General features: G+C 31.1%; 2 protein-coding genes across 2 annotated transcripts; both read right to left on the reverse strand.

Moving 5' to 3' along the window:
• Window positions 1-512: 512 nt before the first annotated feature.
• Gnpat (dihydroxyacetone phosphate acyltransferase) lies at window positions 513-8,823 on the reverse strand. Its single transcript, XM_085189694.1, has 11 exons — window positions 8,421-8,823; window positions 8,172-8,348; window positions 7,921-8,050; window positions 7,074-7,277; window positions 6,204-6,355; window positions 5,431-5,923; window positions 3,750-3,881; window positions 3,299-3,378; window positions 2,771-2,923; window positions 2,221-2,369; window positions 513-1,654 (listed from the first exon to the last, which is right to left on the reverse strand). The coding sequence occupies exons 1-11, from the start codon at window positions 8,601-8,603 to the stop codon at window positions 1,513-1,515; spliced, it is 1,995 nt and encodes a 664-aa protein (XP_085045820.1). The 5' UTR covers window positions 8,604-8,823; the 3' UTR covers window positions 513-1,512.
• Window positions 8,824-9,550: 727 nt separating this feature from the next.
• Window positions 9,551-26,639, reverse strand: LOC146536724 (putative helicase mov-10-B.1). Its single transcript, XM_085189696.1, has 20 exons — window positions 26,460-26,639; window positions 26,113-26,242; window positions 25,090-25,204; window positions 24,136-24,298; window positions 22,672-22,799; window positions 21,051-21,157; window positions 20,775-20,912; window positions 20,241-20,337; window positions 19,739-19,835; window positions 19,203-19,320; window positions 18,609-18,779; window positions 17,712-17,859; window positions 16,924-17,072; window positions 16,349-16,483; window positions 15,908-16,101; window positions 15,249-15,394; window positions 14,651-14,775; window positions 13,955-14,066; window positions 13,391-13,567; window positions 9,551-13,101 (listed from the first exon to the last, which is right to left on the reverse strand). Exons 2-20 carry the CDS (start codon window positions 26,229-26,231, stop codon window positions 12,835-12,837), a joined length of 2,706 nt encoding a protein of 901 aa, XP_085045822.1. The 5' UTR covers window positions 26,232-26,242; window positions 26,460-26,639; the 3' UTR covers window positions 9,551-12,834.
• Window positions 26,640-26,749: the final 110 nt, after the last annotated feature.

Here is a 26,749-nt window from a genome sequence, read left to right on the forward strand (position 1 = left end):
TGTCGACTTGATTGTACAAATACAATTCCATCCATTTTTTTCTCAATAATTCCATTCCATAAGTCTCAATTTAGAAACAGACTTATTTCAATACAAAACTATTGGGTCCTTATTGTAATTATTGATAACAGAAAGAGATAGAGACTAAATAAATCCTCCTACTTACTCCTATTGTCAAAATCAAACATTGTATGAGCAGATTAGGAAACATCATATTTCAAATTAAATCTCATTTTTTATTTCAGCTTCACGCTGTATCACGCATGTAGCAGGGCAGAGGGAGCATAGTGTTTAGCTCCGATCCCCATTTTCAGCCGAATTTTGGAAGAATTGTGTATTAAATGGCGAAACTGTACGCCGCGCTTTGTCTCGACACCTAAGCAAAGAAGTGAAAATATTAAATATTTTATTTCCTCAACTGTGAATGGAACCCACAACCTGTCGCGTACAGACAGACCACGACTGGCCAAATCTGAATATGAGCGAACTAGAAAGGATTATAATAAATAAACTTTTTCCGTCTAAATATATTTATTAAAGCCTACATTAAAATACCAATTAAACCAATGGCCGTTATACAAAAATTGTAACTGAATTATCACAGCTATTTATTTAATACTAGCACAATTTGGTTAAAATTTACATTTTATTTTCATTAGAACAATTAATTTATAATTTTACAAACTAATTAAATACACTTATGGCGGAATGAATAAATTAACACCTTTGGATACTCGATTTGGAATTTACATTAAATTAATAAATAGGAACTCATTTATAATTTTTAAGCATGCTGTCACTTTTAATACAATGTATTTTAATTCTTTATTTCTAACCGTCAAAGCTGTCCATAATTGTTTGACGTCACACGTTAGGAAGGATGAGAGGTCGACGAAGTGTGATTTCATCGTTTTTTTTACTAATTAAACTTTTGTGAAACGACTGTTTTTATTTTGATAATTTATAGGTATCTATACATAAATTGTGACGTCACACAAGGTCGCACAAACGAGGCCAATAAATCACAAAATTTAATTGACACAATGCTTACCAGCGGCATTTTAATTTTAATTTAAATAAGCGAAGAATATTCGTGTAGAAATGGTGAAACTAAAAAAAAGTAATACATTTTATCACGTTTCTAACATCTTACGGGTAATGGCAATAAATTTTGTACTATCAACAATTAAAACGTCTTATTATTTACTATATCAAATTAACATATAAATAAGATAATTATGTCTATTGGCCAATATATCTCGAGACAAAAGCAATATATGGAAAATCAATGAACACATTATAATCTACATTTGAATTCGATTTTAGGTACATTTAGTAGTGATATTAAATATTTTGAATCAATACAAAATTAAACATTAAATTAATTATGGCTTATCGCATTATGTATTTGTTATATCTAAATACTAATTAAAGTTAAGTCAGGAATATAAAGAAGTTTGAAAAAGCCTTATTTTTATATAACATTGTTAGTTTTCATTTGAGCATTTTTTTCTACAATTTCGCTTTAACCTCTTGATTTATAATAACTGCGTTTTCATTTGGAAATTGAATGGTTATTTTTGATAAGACCGAATTCAACAACTGACGGTAGCTTTCCAGTTTTCCCCACACCACCTCGTATGTTACTTGTTTTCTGTAAAAAAAAAGTATTTACATTATAATTCATTAAATTTTATTTATAATCATCTAATTATGTAGGTATGACGAACGCAAAAAATGTCCTTCAACATATTTATTAGTAGTAAGTCATGAAGTTCAATACTTTTTTAGTTATATTATTTGTTTTCTAAAAAACAATTTTTCTTTCGTAGATGTGGAATAATGCTTAAAAAAGGTAATAAGGTTTTTCGAAATATATTGATACGTTTTTTTAAATGGAAAAAGACAAGACAAACGAGCGTACAGGTCACCTGGTGGTAAGTGATTACCGCCGCCCACGACCCCGTGCAACACCAGAGGAGCTACAGGTGCGTTGCCTTTACGTAATTAAATACACCTATAATATTTTTTCAAAGACCAAAAACATTTCAAAGAATCCATAAAAAAATGTATTAGTTTACATTCAAAAATTATGTTTTGCAAGAATTCTGTGTTTCTACTTTTAATATAGCCATTGTATACTTGGATGAATCACAAATAAACTAACTGACCCAAGTTCGGCTTTGAACCTACAACAAAGAAACTAGTAAATAAACATACTTATTCCGTTTAATAAGCGCACCACGGAGCACGAGTCCCTGTACACAGTTAGAAATGACCTGCAGACTGAGGCAGTACGGGTGTTGACGACTTTTTTCCGCACGTTCTTGCGTTAGTCGTAATAGATGCTTGTGTTCACATTTCTTGTGCTGAAAAGATAATAGAGATTTGAGGCCGTCATGGCGCTGAAGCACAAGCGTGGCTGTAAACGTGGTCGTAGGTTCGAATCCCATTCGGGGGAATGAAGTGTGTTTAATATTTCACCAGTCAATATGTAATGTGTCGAAAATTAGGCGGAGCGTGGGGAATGAAGTGTTTTGACAATGATTTCCTCTGCCCACACTATGTACCTATAGCGTAGAAAAAGTAAAAAAACTAGATACTTTCTAGTACACGAGGTTAGGTCACTCGAAATAGGGATACCTGATTACACTGTTTAAATTAGGTGCTCCACATCCAGTGCCCTACATAATGTAGTGCACTAGTATTGTGAGGCCAGTACTGGCGGAGAGACAGAAAAATAGAAGAAAAAGTAAATATTAATTCATACCTCGGCCATAATTTCAATACAAGTTGCCATGGTAGTGAGGGCAGGCGTCAGCGCCCATCGCAATAGACACTGCAGTTCTTGATTTGAGCCCTGCTCGTATGTTTCCGTTAATACGTTGTTTTTTATACAATAGTCTAATGTCTTCTTGAATTTCTAAACAAAAAAATTATTAAATGTAATCTATGTGGATAAATAGAAATAGAAATTATTACTTGAGAACATCTTTAGACAATAATTCAAAATTCAATATTCATAGAAGCACTATTTTTATATACACAAATGTATAAACAGTCAATAAATGCTTAAAAATGACATCCAACGATTTAATTGTAGAATCTCTTTCAGATTTAATACATTACAAAATGAAAAAAAAAGTAGACATCTAGTCCTATTTACGGCACCATAATAAATATTTATTAATAAGAACAAAAAGATTAACAAACCCAAAAACTACTATAGGAACAACAATAAAATTATCATTATTTCCAAAAATAAGGGTATCGGTCGAAATTGAGAATATTAGCTCACCTCTTCTTCGGTCTTTTCCAAATAAAAGAACTCGTGTCGTAATAATTTTCTCAAACAGTGGTAATCAGCAGATATGGTCTCTATAACAAATTGATAAATATTTATTTTTATTTCACGTTTCTTTAAATTAAATATAAAAAAAATGCATTCATAATCAATTCAAGTAAGCCATATTAATGTGAATACACGATTTAAGACGACGACCATTAACAACAATACGTATCTATTGAAACATGAATGTTACCTAAAGCCAGGACACCCATCTCTAAATTGACCAGAATGATCGTTGCTTAACCGTATGTATGCTAGATAACATTTGAGAACACTAGAACAGTCATTTTGCAGCATTGTCTGGCTAGAGGACAGTTCTGTACAACTAGAAAATTATCAAATTTGCCAAATTGGCTCTAGCTTATGAGATTAAAGACTCAAAGTAAAAAGAAAGACTTACCTATAGTACTATTAAGCGCAGTGAGATACACAAACGCAGGTGGCACCAAGTAGTGCAGGACGGGGTTCACATACAATTGAAGTTGTATGACTGGTATTGCGTTTACAACTGTTTCCGCTTTTAAAGTGTGACCTAAAATGTTACCTTATATTAAATACGTTAATTCTAAGAAATATAAACTACAACAAAAAAAAGGACTAATTTATTAAATAAAATAATTTATTCTGGCAGTTCTCATTTTTTGCCAAATTTTATGATTGTGAGTCCACGGAAACTATCCTACAGATTTTAATTGCATAAACCATGAGATCTTTTGATTGAGTTGACTTGGAAGCTTAATTTTTCTCTTATAGCTGTAGAAGGGCAAACACACAGACAGAGAACAACGCTATGAGTGTTCCTTTTTTTTTCTTTTGGAGTACGAAACTCTAAAAAGAAAAAAAGTAGGCGTAGCATATTTATCTCAGAACATGTCTAATGATTCACGCCGTGAGGTGAATTATTTCAATATCAATGATCAATGGACGATAAGATAACATGTTATCAAGTTTTTTTCATTACCAAGTTAATATAAATTAAATATAATAATAAATATCAAATTTTAAACTATTACAGTAAAAAACTTAATGGCGCATAAAAAGCACGCCGTGGAACGTAGTCTTAAGATACTCCGTTCCTTATTTTCCGCTCTATTCTTAATATATTTCTTGTTTAAAGGTAGTAATCAACGCGAAATATAATTTAAAGAACGTAGAGTGACTTCTCGAAAGACGTCTATCTAATTAAAGGAAGCATATTGCATTAACATTTATTCTAGATTTAATCAGAAATGAATCTATAATATAAAATCCAAGAGACGACTCCTAACTACCACGGATACTAAAATACTATCAAGTTATTAATATTATCACCACAATAGGTTTCAACAGATAGAATAATCAACTAAAACTAGAACATAAATAGTAGATATAAACTATCTACTGTTCTATATAATTATGTTATAATTACATTTGAATTAGTCATTACTCAAACAAAAGACTCAATAAAGATAACAACTGAATGTCGATGGTCTATTGAACCTAGTTTATATAATATATACATACTATTTAGAGGCCAGTCGTGGCGAAAGGGCACAAGTGTGTAACTGTAAACACGATTGGTTATGGGTTTGATTCCCACTCGAAGAAAATATTTCATATTACGTTGAGGCAAAGCGCGGCGTAGAGTTCTGCCACTCAACAGACAAGGTCTCCAATTTAATGGAAAATTGGAGAACCGACAGCCTTAATTTAACACTAGGTTCCCTCTGCCTATCCTGCGGTGTGCGGGTTACAGCGTAAAGCTGATTTATTTATTTCCATATACTATTTTAAATGAATTTTGCTAAATAAAATGATATTAAAGGAAAGTTGTACTATCAGTAAGTATATCTATACGTAAGAATGCACAATGCACATGATAAATAAAAATATATATTAATTAACGCATACTATTTGTTGAAATTTTGAATATAGTTTATCTTAAGCCGATCATTAGCTCTATATTTGGTAACAATAATAAAAAAAGTATAGTGATAACATTAACAATTCAAATTTAAAACTAACAATATGTATGTACAATCTGTCCTTTTGGTTGATAAGAAATAAGACATAGCGTGTTATACACAATTAAAAATAAATACCTTTCATTTTCCTTTGCACATCTGGACTAACCTCCAGCATTGGAGTGGACAAAAGACGAAGATTGTTCTCACTGTCTAACTTCATTATACTCTGATGTACCACTAATATTCTTTCAACACTGTCTTTCACGTCATTTTCAAACACAGACGCTCCAAGAGACCTCAAAATTTTTATGAGCCACTTAATCTTATCCAGGACTAGTTCTAAACTCATCAATTCATCTCTTACAAGACTTTCCATCATTGTAATGGAAATTAAATTGGAAATCGTCACTGCAGTACTCTCTTGTTGCATCGATACTGAGTAATTCGCTACATCTTGGACTTGTTTAAATTGTTCTGTCGTTAATTGTTGCAAGTCTAAAGGTTTAAGCGTTTCTTCGGAGAGTGGTAATTTTTCATCCAAATATTCTCTTAATGAAAACGGTTCGCCCAAATTTATATAAATGTTGCCGTAATGATCGTTCAATCTGTGTATCACTTTTAATAATCCCTGCAATCAGTTTAATAAGTCAGTTGATTTTTAAAGTTATTATATTAATGCTTTAAAATAATCAAGAAATTGTATGTACATACTTACATAATTATATAAAAGATTTTTTAAGGGTCTTAGGCAAAGAGAACTGAGAAAATGTGCGGCGAAAACTAACGGCACTTCTATCTCATCAGAATGGGAAAATGTGATTTTTTTTTATTATGTAACAACCCCTAAAGTGGAAATCGAACCTACAATCACTCTGAAAACTATGACAATATCAGCTTCTGGCACTCACCCCGGTGGTTTCTTTAGGTTTAGGGACACCAATATGCTCGTACGCGAATAAACTTTGCTCCATGAGGCGGTCGTAGCTAATGTTGACTGGTACTATAGTGATATCTGTCACTTCACGAGAAAAGTACGGCACCAGGGTCATTGACAACATGCCTTTTGAAAATATTATAATAAGTAATTAACGTATTTATATGTATAGTGTTACATATCACATCACCATGCGGAGAGAATCTATTGGGATCACAACAACTACAAATAATTCTCTGCTTTCTGTTTCTCTGCCTTTCGTCCGAATTGGAGACGTTACGCGTTGAGGTTGAACTATACTTCGCGTTTTGTGTTACCAGAACGGGGCAATGGGTCACCGCGTTAGTCCAGACGCTGTCGCATTACGCCACTATGACCTATTTAGTTTAAGTTTTCTTTAATTTAGTAGTGGTCTCTTATTTTGTTCAGCTTCACGTTTTACCTGTATATAGCCCTAGCACTAACTTGGAATACCTTCCAGGCAGAGAAAGCCTCTCAATCGATTTTTAAAGACATGTAGGCATGTAGTGTCCTCCACTAAGACATTTCCGTTTCCCACTTTTCGCCGAGTTTTTGGGGAATTTCGTGTTGATTGGCAAATTTCAACGGCGCGCTTTGCAAATTACTAGTGTGGTGGAAATGAGTGAAAATCGAACGGTCGCGTTTGTATTCGCACGCTTCAACCCCTATACCTCTAAACATGTTTTTGTCATTAGGTTAGATTTATTTATTATACGAGTATACTGTAAATATACTACAATACTGTGATAATTGATTCGATTCTCAATAGTAGAAATATTTATATATATACACAATATTTCTAAAAAGGATTTTTAGTTCTTACCATACTTCGGTGGTAAGCTCATATTACTTCTACTTCTGGTGCCTTCTAGAAAGAATTCGACAGGCGCGCTATGCTTGGCTACTAAGGTTCGTACATAGTGACGTAAGGTAGCCGCGTACAACGGCGACCCGACTAATGTACGACGAATGTAAAACGCACCCGTATCCCGCATACTTTGACCCACTACTGCCATTGAATAAAAGTCTACATAAAATAGAAAAAATAATTAAATTATTTAATTTATTTTGATTTTGCACACATTTTCTTAAAAGAAAATAGATACCTTTGAAATATTACAAATATTTTTAGCATTTTAATGTGTTGTTTGTTATTCATAACTCAAAATAGATAAAATTTGCGAAATTAAAATATTGTAATAAAATCTCTACATACTACTTATATTGTTTAACAACCTATAACAACATTATAAAATATGCAACAATGTTGTGTAACTATTTTAATTGAAAATTGCTTTGAAAGAAAAGCTATAAATACATACTTAACCAAGGTCTTCAATGTATCTAAGATAGACATTTAATAGTTGATATTATTTCATAAAAACAGATTTTCTTTAGGTTCACTCTGTGTATCCCAACATGAGAGGAGTAAGAGAAAGACATTCAGTTTTTCATTTACTGCTTAATTTTTTAAGAAATTGCATATTCATTGGTATAACTCAAAGCAGCACTTCGTCTTCTTACCAGAGATGAAATTAAAGTAATTACCCCATTATTTCATACTTGCATAAACCTTCTCTTTTGAAATGTCTGCTTTTATGTAAGGGCTGTCAAATTATATTGCCATAAAGTTTAAATTATGTAAAAAATTTTATTGAATGTATACACACCCATTCCTGCAGCTACAGCTGGTAAATCTATATCATAATGATAGCAAAGATATGTCATGAGGCAGAAATCAGCATAGCTTCTATGAGTGGGCAAAAATAAAACAGGATTTTTACCCATGGAAGATTTTAACTGTAAAAAATATAAAAAAAATAAATAGAAAATTATTATTAATTACAAAATTCGAGATAAATATTTTTTTATTCCAATTTCTATATAAATTAAACTTAAATAAGAAAACCTTGTTTTTTACCTTTAGCACTGCTGGCTCATTTACATACACTCCTATTCTCATCATGAAACATATCTTAAGAAATACAATACCCATCCAGCGAATTGTAGTTATTTTTTTATCCATCCCAATTTCTTCTAAATATTCAAACACCTCTTTTCGCAACTTTTCTTTTTGGATACCACTTCGGACACTTTCCTAAAAAAATAACTTGTCGTTTAAAAGTAATATTAATGTTATAAATTTAATTGAAAGTATTTTTTTACTTACAGACTCTAAATAAGCATCAATGTAAACAGATTCAGCGACAATTTTTTTTAAATCTTGCGGCGAATATTTTTTTTCTAAAATCACTGTTTTCTTTGGGTCCCATGATCGAGTCATAAATTTGAAAATTCCGCACTGTGTATTTCTAGGCTTTATAATATCAACAAAAGTCACACTTCCACTCATTTTGTAATTATTACTCCTTTATTCAAATAGTATTTTTCGTATTTACATAACCACTAGTTAATCAAATGTTTTGATTATATTTTTAAGGTTTATTTTATAAAAAAAATAATGTATTATCTATTTTATTTAAAGTGAACGGTATTAGTTATGATTTAATTATTTTATTATTATTTTTTATTTCACCGAACCGACTACAATGCACTTGTAAAGTATCAATTTGACTGACTGACACATAAGTCATAAGCTGTCACTTTCACAGGTGTGTTTCAAAATTGCCATATATATTAATATAATTCGCACTTAAATCCAATAGGTTAACTACTATTAATTTAATTTCATTATGTACAGTATGGTACGGTATTATAAATATAATATTTTTCAGCCTTTAATAATTTCTTCAATAAGGAAATATTAAAACATACCGAAAGTAATTAACTACATGGTTGTTTCATATTTTTATTCCATCACCGGTATTTATTATGTTTCGTTTCAGCCATATTTTTATTGTATTATTAACTAAAATAATAAATTACTAAGGTTTTTTCAAAAAGCAGAACAGAATGTTTTTTTATGATTTGGTTCAAATAAGGATACGGATAATAATCAATTATTATCCTTATGACACATTTATTTTAATGAACAATTAAGTAAATAATATATGCATATAAGCTAATTAATATCAATAGATATTAATATTAAATATATATTATTATCGATAGATAGACTCCAAACAGGAAGAAAATATATATAGGTACATTTATTTTTATACACTTAAATGTATATCTGTTACGGAAATCTGTATAATTTCGGTATTTTATACAATACCTCGACAATGTATAAAATACCTGGTTAGTAAATAAATAATTATATATTTCATCGGGTGACGCTGCAAGCGGGTCGCTAGATTAAATTAAATTAAGGTACAAAAAGTCGATAAATCATCAATACTTTTTATAATAAAATTTTTATTTATTTGAAAATCATAATCATTAAAAAAAATTATAAATGTACTGATAAATGTCAAATTTCAAATAAAGTAAAATAGTATGAACTTAAGATCAAGCAGCTGCTTATAACATAAGTACATAAAATAACACATAAATTAAGATAAAAGTAAATGTTTCATAACAAAACATGCATAGAATATATGGAATAAAAAGAAAATAATAAATTGAATAAAAAAAATATTACTGAATGAGCACCAAGTACGTACAACAATACAAAATTAGCACTGTACCCTGTACATTAAAACTCTGATGAGTTTATTGTCATAAGAAAACATAAGAACCTTAATCTTTTTATAAAATTTAGATACTTTTATAAGTACAATTGGTCATAGTGATGAAAACAATATATGATATATTGACCTGTGGTCGCATTATTATTGTAACAAGTTAAATATATGCAGTAATTATACTGTATTTTTCATACTGTCTTATTATTACACATAATTTAACTTCCCTTTAAGATTTTATTATGCATCTACTGAATAAACAACTAGTCTATAACATAGATGCACTTAAACCTACTAAACCGAATTACAGTACTTATAAAATTATCACATTTTCATTGACAGCCATCTTTATCATACAAAGTGCTTACAGATAGTCTTTCACATTTAAAACTTAACTTATTTAATATTTAACTAAGAACCAAATACAGAATTTTACAATGTAACATTGTCTGATAATTAATTACCATAGCCTCAGTGCTTTATAAACACCCCACGCGCTATATTATCACATTTAGAATGAAAGAGTTTGCTAAAAATGCCTATAAAAATTCTATAGTTAATAACAATTTTAAGATATAGAGTATACCTCAAGATTGTAAGTGTTGATTTGAGTAACTTTCATTCTCATAATGTGATTTGTACTTTTATTTTTTTAAATGTGCGTACATTTTATATTAAAGCAAATACGTGGTTGGTGCTCGTAAAGCAAAAGTCTAGTCTAAAATGTCTCAAATATTACATTATACTAATATGTATACGGTAGAAAACATTAAGATTAAATTTATCCTTCTTCTTACATAAAAATGTTTTTCTCTAGCACAAACATTTATCTGTTTGTTAAAAGTTAAGAAATTACTGCTTTAAATTAAGTACAAATTGTATTAACTCTGTAAGGAAAAAATTTTAGGCATGCACTTAGAAAAATAATAAAAATTCAAATAAAAATTTGTTATATAGTGATTTATATAAATGAAGTTTTAGTCTTTTTCTATCCCTAAGCGCTGGAGTAATTTTAAAAGACATTACAAAAATATTATTCTCCTTACAAAATTAATAATATTTATCTTAATTTGTCTCCAATTTAAAATATAGTATAACAATTTTACGTAATCTCGCCTGTGTAATTTGTCCAATAAAAACTTTTCTTTTACGTAAATATTCAATACATAAGGCCGTTTACTATTAACTATATCGATAGTAAACAAACTGAAATAATCTCTAAAACGCCTAAAATGTAACATCGCTTGTCAAATAACATTGAATCAATTACAAGGAATGTTTTATAAAATACTAATATAGAATAAAATTAAAAGCATGTATACAATAATTATGGAACTTAACTTAACATCCTAAAACACTAACATTTCATATATTTAGTAAGGCGAGTCCCAATGTTTTTGATGATTTTGGTTATATTCTCAATTATTGAAATTAAAAACAAAAACAGTGTTAACGTATCCCACCCCTATAACGCCCTATCCACAATGTGTTGCCTCTTGAATTAAAATAACATTTTTAATTTTAATTGGTATTAAAGCTATCATATCACAGGGATTTATGTAAATAAATCTAAAAAGTTTCATAAGTAATTTTGAGACATTGTTACTTTATACATACATCAAAGAAAATTAATAATTTTAAATGCATAAAGCCAGTAAATATTTATGATTTGTTTCTAAAATTAGTAGCACTTTTGATCGTAAAATATTTTTTGTTTGTAAAAACGAAGTTGTGGTGGAGCGGTACAGCGTATGGCTGTAAACACTACGGTACGAGTTCGATCCCCGCTAGGCAATATTTTCAATTCCTCACTATGGTAAGAGGACAAAGCGCGGGGTGTACTTCTCTCTCAATACGCAATGTCATAAAAATGGGTGGGGAGTGGGGAAGGAAGTGTTGTAACACTCGATTCCCTCTATCTACTCGTCGCGGAATACGATTTGAAACTATTAAAAAAACAAGGTTTGCTTCGAGCAACTATATATATGCCCCATCATTTATGGAAAGTAGACCAAAGTAAAAAGTATTTTAATCATTTACAATTCCACTATTGTAAAGATTGAGAATAAAATACCATTTAGTTATAAAGAAATGAATTAAGTCAATAAGAATTAAAGAAAAGTGGAGAAAAGGAAAAAATAATAGAAACTATTTAAAAAAAACAATAGACATACATAACGACACTTTTTTAGCTTCCCGCGTTCTATAGCAAAACAAACCCGTGCATAAAGCAGAACAACGTCTTAAGCAAACTTTAATTATTTGCAGACTAAGCCATAGTTTCACTGCACCATAATAACTAATAATAGCAACTTAAAAGTTATTGTAAGTTTTTTTTCCATTCTGCTTCATGCTGTATCCCGCACACAGTAGGCAGAGGGAACGACGTGTTAAGATACTCCGTTCTACATTTTCAGCCGAATTCTGGAGGCATTGCGTGTTGAGTGACGGAACTCAACGCTGCGCCTCGACACCGGAGCGAAGAAATAACAATGTTAAGCATTTCATTTCCACGAGTGCAAATCAAACCCACAACCTGTCGTTTTTAGTCACACTTAGTGCCCCTACGGGCCGGTAATGTTAAATTTAAAGTGTATATATATACTCATTCAAGAAATAAATCATTAATATTATATAGTAAATAAAAAGTGGTATACATGCTATGAAAATTGAACAAATTATTCAATTTTTTTAGTAAGAAAGATATTTCCGTCTCCAAAATAAGAAGACTTTTGTCATGTAGTATCAATAAGGTAAGAAACTAAGGTATCAATAAGGCATGGATAAAAAATGTATATAAATATATTTAAAAAAAAATACATATTTACAATATTTAAAATATATGATTCACGTAACATTACAATTTACATAGCATGTATAAAACCTTAATTGTCAAAAACCTTATTATATATTTATTTAATACTCGCATATAATAGAAACATAAATTTTGAAATTCCCTTGATATTATTGTAGCATAAAATATTCTTTTATTGTATATTATTTTTTCTTTTTGTTTTTCCCTTTAGTTTTATCGGTCTTTGGTTTTAAAAATTGGGATAGACGGGATCTATCGAAGCCGTTTCTAGCCACTTCAATGAGAAGGGTGGAAGTTCTTGGTATTTGTTCTGTTTCTGCACCAAAATAACAATTTAAACTCTTGCACAAATCCATATATCTACGCCATTTTTTGTCCCTAGTGAGACACGTGGGGTTACCAATAATAATAAGTTTGGCTTTAGCTCGCGTTAACGTCACAGTAAATCTCTGGAAAATAATGAAATATCAGCATAAGGTATTAATAATTTAATTATATATTACAATGATGTAAGATTTAAAATTGTTAATATATGAATGCTGTAACATACAATTTTTAACAATTTAATATACTCAGGGGAGAATATACTCAATACATATATTTTTTTTTAGTAAAGTTTATACCATGAATTAATTTTATTCCTTTAGGATCTTAAGGAGCTTACGACAGCGATATATTTCATATTCATGTACTGGGAAAAGGTAAACCATATGTATTATATAAAAAAAGTTTTGTTACCTTGTCATCCACCAAGAATCCTAGTCCATATTTAGCATCATAGTCCAATAGTCTGCAGTTAGCTCGAACTGTAGACACTATAATAACTCTCTTTTCTCTCCCTTGGCAAGATTCCACTGTACCCACAGTAACATCATCATATTTCTCATTCATAAGCCAACCTTTCACCTTATATACCTAATAAATTAAAAAATTAAACCAGCTTCACGCTGTATCCCGCACACAATAGTAGGCAGCGGGAACATAGTGTTAAGACATGTCGTTCCCCACTTCCACCGAATTCTGGAGGCATTGCGTGTAGAGTGGCGTAATTCAACGCCGCGTTTTTTTGCCATGATACCAGAGCAAAGAAATGAAAATATTAATAAATAATAAATCGTTGTTCCGAGCGGGGTCGATTCTACAATCGTCGTGTTACAGTTAAGCGCATTTGTCCCTGCGCTACGACGCCCTCATGTAGATACCAACTGAATGTCTTAATACTAGGCTTCCTTTATCTACTTCCATATTTGCGGAATAATCTTAAATCTTCATACAATTGATTAAATATAAATTTTTATAAACCTGTCTTATATAAGGAGCAATGATGCCTATGTCTGAAGGTTTCACTTGATGTTTTTCAATTAGTAACTTTGTGTATTTTTTAACCATCTCCAGTTCTCCTTCGTTAAAATAACTGAAAGAAAAAACTAAATGAATCTTAATTATACACATTAAATTAAAATAAAATCTATGTTTTGCTGTTACAAATAATATGGATTAAATAGTTTTGTCTTAGGGTATAAGGAAACGGAATAATAATTTAATAAGTTTTTAATATATAACATATACAGGGTGGAATTGTCAGCACCACTTTAAATGAAACCACAGTTTTAACTACTCTATAGAAGTCTAATATAATTCGGAAAAAAAATAATTCCCAAAAATGAAAAAGTTATTTTTTCAAACAAAATAAATAATAAAATTATATTATTAGTATGGTATAATCAGCTACACGTTGTATCCCGCGCACATCAGGGTGGGCAGAGAGAACGCAATGTTAAGACACTCCATTCCCCACTTTCCGCGAATTCTGGAGGCATTGCGGGTTGAGCGGCGGAAATCAACGCCGCGCTTTGCCTCGACACCAGAACGAAGAAATGGAACTATAAATTTAAATAAATATTTCATTTCCTCGAGTGGGGTTCGAAGTAGATTTTAGTCCACGACTGGCCTCTTGGCTTTAATATGGCATAATACTTTTGAAAAAATGGAACTAACCTAGGTGCATCTCCCAAACGCTGTTCACGGGAGTGCACCGCGTGAAACACGACGGCGCTTTCGCCCGCACCGTCTTTAGTTCCCAATATGTTGACCTTGGACAATGGGTCTGGGGGCGCCATTGGCTGAAAATATAGATTTTTTTGTTTTTTGATAGAAAACGCGCTTGCGGGTGATGGTAAGTGATCACCGCCGCTCGCGACCTCGTGCAACCCCAGAGGAGGTACAGGTTCGATGCCTGCCTCTAAGGTGGAAATGGACACGCTTTTTAGCTTCACGCTGTATACCGCATATAGCAAGATAGGCAAAGTAAATTTCGCCCCTTGCTAGTTTCGCTGGCTGTAATTATTGTAAAAAAAGTAATTTGGACATTTGTTAGTTATTCACTGTAGGTTTTGCCAGTTAAAATATCCCACACCAATGTTTTTTTAATATATTAGAAAGATTCGCATATCATGTTATAGCTTATGATTATTTGATTATGTTATATTATTTTAGATTTTGCAATGTTTCAAGTAAAATTACAAAAAAATAACTAACTCATAAATCACTAAAACAATATTGAAAATGTATAATAATAAACATATATATCAATTACTTGAAGGCGATTCTTGTAAAACATTTCATTGGGAATTGACAATATGTGCGGGTCAGAGCGGAAGTTCTTGACCAACATTACTATAAAGTTGGGGTCCTCGTAAAGGTTGTTGTAAGTCAGCATCAAGCGCTCCAGTAAAGATTGACCTACAAAAGAATATATAATAAACGAAACTTCATAATATGGATATTTATTTATTTAACATTGCAAGCCGTCGCGGCGCAGTGGCAAATGTGTGGAACTGTAATCGTGACGGTTGTGGGATCGATTTCCTTCACATTACTTCGTTTGCTATATTTTCAAAATTTACAACAAAACTTTCAAAATGTAAAAAAATATAAATAAACAAGATAATAAAAAAATTATGCGGCAATATTAAGACAGATTTTTTTAAGAGTTCAATATCTTTAAAAGTTTCTAAGAGGTCATGATGGTATGTCATAGATTGTCAATTGACAATTGAATAGCTAACTAAAAAAATTTTTTTTTATGAAATTCAGTTCTTTTAATTATTAAGCATGTCATTCGATTATTACTGTTAATGTTGTATTATTATTAGTATTTAAAATTCGATTCAACAAGCAGCATCTGGAATGTTTCTTAAAGGTCATATAAATATTATTATTAACTCTACCCTCCTATAATTTATCTATAATTACCTAATCCTATGTCCTTAGCCTCTTTAGATATACAAACGGGGCCCAATTGTTCGGGGTCCCCTGCCAATATGAGATGGCCGGTGGGCGCTAGCAAACCCGTTATAGGAACTAGGGCAGACGGCTCGGAGGCTTGAGCGGCTTCGTCTATGAAGAGATGCGTGACGCTTAGTTTGTGTAACGATTGTTGTTTTGTTCTGGAAATTAATTTACAAAGGCACATTATTATTTACTCATGTAACTTAAGTACTTATAGAAGTAAAATGAAAAAACTGACCAAAAAAAGCTAAATAATTATATTATGACATAAATTATTATAGAAAGATGCAAAGACCAGTTACGCTGTACACTGAAAATTAGAAGAGTTAATTTTCCTAACTGTGAAAAGAACCCACAACCGATGTGTTGACATTAATAAAAAAATCTAAATAAAATTAAACTTACGATCCATATTTAGCGGCATGCAAGAGTGTAGTAACTATAATACGGTACGCTGAAACATGGACGTTGCTGACTGGATAGTGGCTGTCGTAGCTGGTGCCATTGGAAACGGCCGCAAGCTCCGCGGGCATTACGGACCTATTTAACAATTATGTAGTTTTGAATTCCGCATATAGCACGTTAGGCAAAGGGACTCGAGTGTTAGAATATTCCGTTTCACATTAACTTCCGTTCCCCACTTTCCGCCAAATTCTTGAGGTGTGTTAAGTGACACATTAACATTAAACAATTCACTGCCTTGAGTATATACAATTTTTGTATTTTTGTTCAATACAATACGATTGACGAGTCGTGGCTGCCCTGAAGTTACTTGTAGACGGTAGGTAGACAATGCGCAGATTTTTTTGCTGAAGTTTTTTTTCTACCTGACAACGCACAGAAGTTCAGAAAACGTTCACGACGGCCACCGCTTGGCGATCGTACTGTGTATTTAATAGATAACAGTAACAGAATTTTATTGGACAAATAATGTCGCTTTATATAGAAAATACAATTTAAAAAAAATAAAAACAACTCACCACTCCCTAGTCTGGGAATTGGCTCGTAACAAAAAGTGAGGTATGTTCAGTTTCTTGTTGTATTCCAGTAAGGCGAGCGCCACGTGGTCGGCAGCCATGTTGGAATCCGTGCACACGAGTATACGATGTTTATGACTCCGGACTACAAGCTGGTATATCAAAAAATATTTAAATATTACATGCCGTAGCCGTCCGTCATTATAGTTATGGGTTCGATTCCCACTTAGTATTTTTTTCATTTCCTCGTTCCATCGTGGTAACACGATGACGCGCGACGTTGAGCTCCGCCACTTAGCACCCAATGTTGCGAAAATTAGCAAGAAAGTAAGGAATGGACCATCTTTACACTAGGTTCCCTGCTTACGCTGCTAGCGGGATTAAGCGTGAAACTTAAATAAAAATATAATATTTAAACTAACTAAATGTATCTCAAAAAGTATGTTGTTATATGTACTTTGATATTTAAAGTGATGGATTCAAAGTTCAAACTCACAGCTATGCCAGACATTGGAATAGCTTTTCATATACTACATGACAAAAAAAGTATTTATATTTAGAATAAATATGAATATTATATTGAACTGTTTAGGAAAAGCGAATCCGACCGATGATAATGAATTATTTTCATTTCCTTGCTTTAGGGACAAGACATAGTGCGACGTCAGTCAACATCAATGACTAGAAAATTAAGCAATAAGCAGGGAAGTCCCTCTGCCTATCTATGCAAGTTATAACGTAAAACTAAAAACAATTATTTTAGTAATAATAAAACCGTATGTTTGATTAACCTGCACTATAGCTTCGACTATAGTCATCGTTTTGCCGGTGCCGGGCGGACCGAACACTATGAATGGTGCAAGTCCAGAAGTACCAGACACTATACGCTGTACTGCTGACATTTGTTCTTCATTTTTACCTATAAGCGGGTTGTAGAATCTAGAAAGAGATACAAATACTTCTTTTATGCACAGAATTTACGATTTTTTTTACCCAATAGGACATATTGTGCTTTTGATGCCAGAACAGATAGATAAATAGATAGATAAAATTCTTTATTGCATACACAAACTATAAGTACAATAAAAAAAAAAAAGAAAATCGATAGCTATAGTAATGTAACTAGCATGCAAGGGCGACCTTATCCTATTAGTGATCTCTTACAGGTAACCTTGGGCGTAAATATTTACAAAAAAAAAGAAAGAAAAATAGTAATATAAGAACTGTGTGGTGCATAAAAAGTTTGTTAATAATTACAATAATAGCGAATCAGAAAATAAACATACAACATTACAAATGTGATATAATTTACATATAATACAAATACATATATTATATATATATATATATATATATATACACATACATATATATACAGAGTCTAACTTAAACCACTTCCAATTACGATATCAGGTAAAAGAAACTACAAGTCTCATCATAAAACTTAAGACTATGATGTAGGCCTATAGAAATTGGAAAAAAGCTGCTTTATATAGGGAAGAATAGAGTAAAGCGTTGGGGCAGAGGACAGGGCCCATAGAGGCCTCTACAACCACTTATGACAATGAAAAAATTATATAATCTTATCATTGAGTGCAGATGAAACTTGCAACCATTGCTTGTACTTTGGTAAGGTAAGGTGACCTTTATGCTTGTACAAATTATAAATGAAAAAAATCCACACTTACTTGGTGATAGCTTTAACTGGTACTTTCTTTATGGGTGCTTTAGGAAAAACGCGGCATTCTTGTTTAGATCGAAACAGTTTGTGCACAGCGTCGTGAGTGCGCTCATAAGGAACTCGACAAAGGAGGAAACGAACATCAAATAACTTGTCTGGGCTATACAGGTCGTTAAATCTGGAAAAAACAACGAAAAATATGTTTTAATAACAGTATTTTTTTTTTTTAACTTAATGCTGTATCCTGCATATAATAGGTTAGGCAGAGGGTAGAGGGTAGACAGAGGCAACTTGGGAAGATGGTTTGAGTCGGACTGTAAACGTGATAGTTGTGGATTCGATTTCCACTGAAGGGGGATGAATTATATGCATTTTCATTTTCTCACTCTTGCAACGAGACAAAGCGCGATTACCAATATGCGCGATACCAATGTTGAATGGCGGAACGTTACGTTCCGGTACAATATCATAAAAATAAGGTGAAAGGGGGGGAAACTCATAAAAATCAGGTGAAAGGGGGGAAACTTAGTTCCTTAATACAAGGTCCCCTCTGCTTACCCTGCTTTATGCGGGAAGCAAAAAATAAATTATGTATACTTACGATTCGTCCATTTCAGCCAAAATAACTTGAGTGTCCTCAATGTCCTTCACGACACTTGCATATATATATTCGCCGGGAACATTTGGGTCTTCTTTGGGACGAATATACACTCGATCTCCTAAAATTATATTTATATTTGTACTTTTTTATATAATGTATAATAAACACTCTATATAGTGACTGAATTTAAAAATAAAACTAATAAAAACATATTTTAATTTAAAAAATATATATATGTTTTTGGTGCTTCTGCAGCTCAGTATGCAAGTAATTGAATGCGATAATAGTAAGTCTGAAGTTCCGTTAGCAAAAATATATTTAGGTGTAGTCCAGTCGTCCCGGACCGGTATAGTGTGAACACGTCAGGTCTTTATCTGTCTTTATCTTTTTTGATCCATAACGCATGACTTTACATATTCTTTTGAAAAAAATGAAGTCTTATATTTCAAATAAATCTTTCATTTCATGAAAAAATAACACAGGAAGTTATCCAATGTCTTATTATATTACATATATAATAACTTAAACATTATTACCGCGAAGTACAGATGGTCGTTTTTCCGCTAAACCAGGCACCTCTAAAATGAACATATTTTGTCGTTGTCCTATTTTAACGTTTGACATATTGAATTTCTGAAAAAAAAACAAACTAAAATTTATTTCATTTATATTTTTAAAACCGCTATTATCGGCCTCTATTTAAGATACAAAGGCACATCATTTCAGATCCGTTCTTTTAATTTAATAACTTCATTTTGCTCGCAACTTGAAAAAGATAATTAACGTCACACTAAGTAGGGGTAATTCCACAAATGTGACAAGCGACAAGGACGACTCCATCCTCCTCAAAAAACCATTCATGTGAAGTAATTTCTGGACTTCTGACCCCTTCAATATATATTATAATATTTACAGATGCTTTCTGCCCATTTTATGATTTAATAACAAAATATAGTTTAAAAAATTCTATCAATTTTATAAATTAAAGAATTATTGTTACACTTATAGTTTCGAAAAAAAAACATAATGTAAGCAAACCCTTAAATTAATTCTCGCAATACTCTCTTCCCACCACAGCAAGTAGTGATAATACATTATATAATTCTCTTTGGTAGGGCCCTCGTCGAATATTGACCTGGTAGAAAAAAACCTTTTATTTTTTATTATAAAGAAAACGTATAAAAATTTGAACGTAGCGGGATATGAACTCGCGGGCCTTGGACACCGTCTAAGTACATTCATACGTTCAATTTTTTATACGTTTTCTTAATAAGTATTTTTCTTTCTTAAGTATGTTATAACACTAGAAAAATATTTAAAAAAAAAATATATTTCAGGCTGTGCTCCGCATATAGCAGGGTAACGAGAGGAACCCAGTCTTAAGACACTGCCCACATTCCGCCTAATATTTGAGATATTGCACATTAAATTTAAAAAGTTAATGCGGCGCTTTTTGCTTTTCTTATTTTTTTATTTTCCAGAGCGAGGAGTTAAAAATAAAAAAAACACATTTTAAAAAACCTAGCAATACACTGTATTAAAAAAACATCTTCATAATATTAGTATAAGTACCTGGTAGATATCAAAAGTTCTCGAAGTTTCAACAACATTTCTGTGGGGAGTGTCAAACTTTCCAGTGCACTCTCCTCAAGTCCACGTGGAAGTAGTATCTTTAACAGTTTCGGAACTTTAAAGACAGTTTCGTATGGCCTAAAATACGGCTAATAATGTATATTATAAATATTATTAGATATATATTATAAAATTGGTGTTTATTTCAGTCACTCAGCCAGAATTAGAAAATCTTTCCATATATTATATTTATAATTTATTCATTTATATACTTACACACAACTAGTACATTCAATAAAATGTTCTGCCTTTTCCCACTTCTCATTATTGTATGGGCTTTTATTGCTAACTATTTCGGTATGGTGTTCCTGTACTATAACTACCTAAAATACACATTTCGTTGTTGTATGTTATAATAATAAACAATTAAAAGAAACTAAAAAAAATTGCTGTATATACAGGGTGTCCCAGGAGTCAACGATAAAACGACACCAGGTGATAGACCAAGTCGTGACAGTTATCAGAAAAATATAAAAAAAAATCTTTGTCATGTATTTTTCATATTATATTGATTTAAAAAAAATCGGAAAAACCGACACCCTGTGATGATTTATCAAGTCCTAAGACTACAAATATTACTCTTTCTTCATTTTTTTTTCTGTAATGTAATCATGAGTAACCATTCTGTGAATTACAGTTTAAGATTTGTGATCGATGCCTCCAGACTCGTGATGACACATGATGGATCTAAGATACCTGAAATTTTCCGTTTTAGGGGCTGGCCCAGGACTTATAAGGATAGTGCTCGAGTCCGGGTTCTCGCAGGCCATATACTCGGTCTTTGACACATTGCCAATATGCATTTTATTCATGGAGAATGGTTATGTAACGCTAATGCTGCAGCTAGAATGTATCGGAAAAGATACCAAAACGCTGAAAGTTATCTCGATTATCGAGTATTTCGATTTTTCTCTCTTCAATAAAGACGTAATCTAGCAAGTATCATACCATTTCGAAATCCAGATTAAATGCGCCAACTTTTAAAGTTACTTGCAAAAACAGTGTAGTACATTTTTTTTACGGAGCAGTCGGTTAAAGTTGGGTGTAGTAAATATTTTGAATTTAATGTTTGGCAAAAACACCACATTTTATAGAAAACTGATGCAGGTATGTTTAAATCTTAAACTGTAATTCACAGAATGGTTACTCATGATTACATTACAGAAAAAAAAATGAAGAAAGAGTAATATTTGTAGTCTTAGGACTTGATAAATCATCACAGGGTGTCGGTTTTTCCGATTTTTTTTAAATCAATATAATATGAAAAATACATGACAAAGATTTTTTTTTATATTTTTCTGATAACTGTCACGACTTGGTCTATCACCTGGTGTCGTTTTATCGTTGACTCCTGGGACACCCTGTATAAATTTATTTAATATATTTAGTGGCATTTGTGACATAACACAATTATGAATAATATATGTTATATCAGGCTAGTTGTAGTGCAAGGGCACAAGTGTGTGACTGGTTGTGGGTTCGAACACCATTTGAAGAAATGAAATATTAATCAAAATTTCTAATTTTCTTTTCCTTTACTTTGTTAATGAAGCAAAGCGCAGCGTTGAGATCCGCAAGTAAACACGCAATGCTTGTACAATTCGGCGAAAAGTAGGAAACGAAAGTGTCTTAATGGAGACGGTGGTCTTAACACTAGTTTCCCAAGATCTAATCAAGATCTTTATAATACCATTACATTAAGTATGATACTTACATTGAAGCAAAACATAATACATGTATACTATTAGTAAATTCTTTTGTTCAAAAATTTTTAATAAATGAATATGAAATTTATACAATAAATATATGTTCAATATAAAGATAATTTAAAAATTACCATTTCACGTATGATTATAATGTTTTCGTCATCACTTTTCTTGTAAAATGTAAACATCACTGGCATTTCAAATTGACCAATGTCTGGAGATTGAAATGTTACACTGATTTCTTCCTTTATTGTAGATTCTGTAAAATGATAGGCTCAGTAAGTGCTATTAAATTTATTAACTGTTTTTTTTATTTTTATAATCTTATAAGCTCTAATTCAGAAATATCTATTGTCAGATAGGGTTTTTAGGTATTCGATTAAATAATATATATCTGTAATTTTTCTCTATTTCTTATATTAATTTTTATACTGTACTATTCCATATATAATTTAAAAAATCACAGTAAACATTAAATTTGTCAATAATATGTGCAATAACAATTATTTTATAGTGGTAGACAGCCCAGCAGACATTGTCTGCAAATATAATATCAGCTTCACACTGTATCCCGCACACATCTGGGTAGGCAGACGGAACCTAGTGTTAAGTGTACATTCCCCACTTTCTGCCAAATTCTGGAGACAGATTATAGGTCATAAGTGTCGGAGTTATTAAGTTTAAAAAATATCTTTGTATTTATGGAAGTGATATGCAGATAGCAGTGTAAATAATATTATAGAACAATATTCAATGAACTCATTAGTTAATATAGTTATGATTTAAGTTTGTGGATATCGATGTAATGATTTTTATATTTTCAATTTTTATAAAATTGCATATATACAATGTTCAATTTTATTAAATGTAAAGTGAAAAGAAACAAGTACAAAAATCAAAAAAAGATTGTTTTCATATTTAATCTCAGAAACATTGCAAAAATGTAACTTAAAATCTAAAAATGATTCTATTTTTATTTATTTTTATTATAGGCAAGAGGTCATCCAATGAAATAAATTCCTTCATATTCCTATCTTTTGCTTATGGATGGTTGGTGAGTATGGTCAACCCCAATGCAGTATGGTTTCAGACTATTATCATATGCAAGAAAAATTTAAGTATGTAGTTTAAAAATTGTTTACAATAATGGCTACAGCTGCATAACACACACTTAATTTTTATTAGTCTTTTTTTGTACACTTGTTTATAGTCAACAGTACAGTTTACTCACTCACAAATAAAACTGGAATAACAAAAAAGCTAAGCAAAAGAATAAACGGCACATATTTATAAAAATATATTTAAATGCATAAAGATTACTCAATTGTGTTACTTAATTTGTTACACATATGGCTTGTATCACCTAATATGAATACCTATAACCCAAGTACTCTGAATTTCAGTTCAAACAAAGAGATTGTATTCTCATAGACTTGGTATACTCTCCATCTCCAGGTGTCCTGCTGGTGAGTTTCAAACCATAGAGTCACTACTAATAGTGACGACAAAACAATAATATCTACATATTTATAAAGGCAAATTCAAATGTTTTGGCAAACCTGGGGTAAGACAACCTTACTGAAGTAGTTACTTACTTTTATCTAAAATCTTTGGTTCTTCTCCATAAATATATGGATGATCATTCATTTGAAACTGAGGTTGGGGATGACTCAGTTGAAAGCCAACAACTAATAATTCTTCATTCCTCAAATTATTACTTATGGTAAAGGTAAACTTAACCACTTGGTATGGCTTCACCTAGAATGAAAATAATAATTCATTTATTAGCTATCTAAATACAAAGCAGTTCATATAGTGGTTTCTTAATTTTAAATCAATTGTCTTACATGGTATTTACAGTTGCTAAAAACAAGGCCGGAGTTGAGGCTGTCATAGTGCACCGGCTCAAGGGTGTGACTGAACGCGAATTGTGGGTTCAATTCCCACTTGAGGAAGTGAAATATTTATTTGTGTTCATATTACCATATTGTCGCTCTGGTGTTGAGGCAAATCACGGTGTTGAGGTCTGCCACTCAATACGCAATGCCTATAGAATTAGGCAGAAAGTTGGGAAAGGAGTGTCTTAACACTAGGTTCTCTCTGCCTACCCTGCTGTGTGCAGGATACAGCGTAAAGCTGACATAATAACAAAAAATTTTAAATAAAGAGTGTAGCAATTAGCTGTGCGCTAAGCTCAACTCAAATTAAAATTTTCAAATGTGTTTCATTATTTTTGCTATACTGTATGGTACATGAATTTCTGATACTGTTTATTTTATTTTCAATGTAGATATTTATTATAAAGTCACGAATAGTTATAAAATTCATTACAATTGAAAGATATATATCAAACCAAGTTAAAGATAAGATAATACTTACATGATAAACCACTCTTATATCAAATTAAATATGATAGTTTTAATAAATGCATGATAGTTTATATGGAAAAATAAATAAAGTTTAAAGTTCACATTAAATATGTTATGTTAGAAACAGACAATATATTTATAAACAACATTAAAAGTACTCATATAACATATCAGTCTTACATAAATTCTCATTTTGTGGTGGTCACTATTTTGAATGGTTCCCGCACTTGTATCTCCTTGGACAGATGCCCCTCCTAGTATGATTACTCCATTTCGATTGTTTGTAAAATACTTTCTGAAAATATGTTAAAATATTTAATGCAAAAAATAATTACTTGCTTAACTTAAGTACTGTTAATACTAATAGCTGATCAAGAATATATTAATTATTGATATAAAGGGTTCTATAGGAATAAACACTTGCAGCAAAATCAAATGTTAAAATGCTAAAGATGTTTTTGAAAGTTAAAGAATATCCTCCTTATATTTTCTTTTAAAGACATAATAAAACAATGGTTACAATTCAATTCCTCAGGAATATTATTTATTAATACTCTCTTTGTTAGACTTTTAAAGTCCAATAAATACTGGTTAAACATAATTACTTATACTTATTCTTAACTAAGTGATGAATAACACTTTAAAAATATCAAAAAATTATATTGTGCAGGACAATTCAATTGAGTGTAATTCTTCATAAGTATTGTAGAAAACAAGTAAACTAAACATATAAGTACAGTAGTTCAAAATTAGTATAAATCCAACTTCAAAATATTCTTTATTCAAATAGACTGTTATAAGACTGTTAAATACTTTTGCATCGTCGAATGAACATATAAACAAAAAGGTACCCCGGTTCGGAAGGCAGTAGTGCTGAGAAGAGCCGGCAAGAAACTCAACAGTTGCTCTTTTCAAAGTCAATGGTACAATTTATTACATTAGCTGGCAGCTATCCTGCATTATATTCAATAGACATTGATTCCATACATTTTTATCCTCTAAATATTCCTTTACAGTGTAATAAGCTTTACTTGTTAGAATTTTTTTACAAATACTTTAAATTTTGGAGGTAAAAACTAAAAACACGTATACTCAGACACAAAAGATTTATTAACTTTTTTTAGTATAGAAAAGAACAAAGAACAACTTATCTACATAGTATAACTCAGATGATTTAAATATAAAAATAAGGTATATACTTACTTATTTAATTTATAATTATATAAAATAAGGTTGCACATATGTTTTGGAGTATCCTCATGATCCATAATGGAATTTTCATCATAATCTTCATCAACATTTCCACATACGTCACAATACATGTTTAAAAATTCTACAACAATGTTAATAATACTATTAAATAATCTAATTCAATAGTAAATTCAGTATTATAAAATTTGTTTTTAAAGCATTACAATTTACAACTTAACACCGGTGATTTGACCAAAGACTAAAATTTGAAATAAGTAACTTTGTGCATTTTGATGTTACATCATTATTATCAATGATTGTAATAGATTATGTTTATTGTAGTGATACTTGTTACTTACTGATTTGTTTCTTAAATTAGAATAATTAGAATATGCCAACAATTTCTTCCAAAAACGTTACAATCCACACAAATGTCAGAATTCTAGTGAATTAGCAATTTAGTCTCTACTTAAAAAAAAATAAAGTCAGACGATTCATATGATGAGAAACCCCCGAGCATAGAGATACTACATTATACTCTATGCTAGCCCCACACACACAATATTATTGTCAATACCATATTGACAATAATATTGTTGAATGTTTGGGCCCGTATAGTGTACAATATTATTGAATATTTCGTCGTCGC

The sequence above is a fragment of the Heliconius melpomene genome, chromosome 8 (genome assembly GCF_056956725.1).
Source record: "Heliconius melpomene rosina isolate 202511_hmr_F chromosome 8, ASM5695672v1, whole genome shotgun sequence".
NCBI classification, from domain to species: domain Eukaryota; kingdom Metazoa; phylum Arthropoda; class Insecta; order Lepidoptera; family Nymphalidae; genus Heliconius; species Heliconius melpomene.

What these genes read in the sequence shown, in the direction of transcription:
- Gnpat (XM_085189694.1), bottom strand. Translation starts at nt 8,603, where the DNA reads ATGAGTGGAAGTGTGACTTTTGTTGATATTATAAAGCCTAGAAATACA. An exon ending in TTGATGCTTATTTAGAGTCT is followed by an intron (nt 8,349 to 8,420) that starts GTAAGTAAAAAA and finishes TTATTTTTTTAG; the next exon opens with GAAAGTGTCCGAAGTGGTAT. An exon ending in TGGAAAAGACCGAAGAAGAG is followed by an intron (nt 2,924 to 3,298) that starts GTGAGCTAATAT and finishes TTTTTTGTTTAG; the next exon opens with AAATTCAAGAAGACATTAGA.
- LOC146536724 (XM_085189696.1), bottom strand. Translation starts at nt 26,231, where the DNA reads ATGTATTGTGACGTATGTGGAAATGTTGATGAAGATTATGATGAAAAT. An exon ending in TATAATTATAAATTAAATAA is followed by an intron (nt 25,205 to 26,112) that starts GTAAGTATATAC and finishes ACATATTTTCAG; the next exon opens with AAAGTATTTTACAAACAATC. An exon ending in TTTACAAGAATCGCCTTCAA is followed by an intron (nt 14,776 to 15,248) that starts GTAATTGATATA and finishes CTATATTTTCAG; the next exon opens with CCAATGGCGCCCCCAGACCC.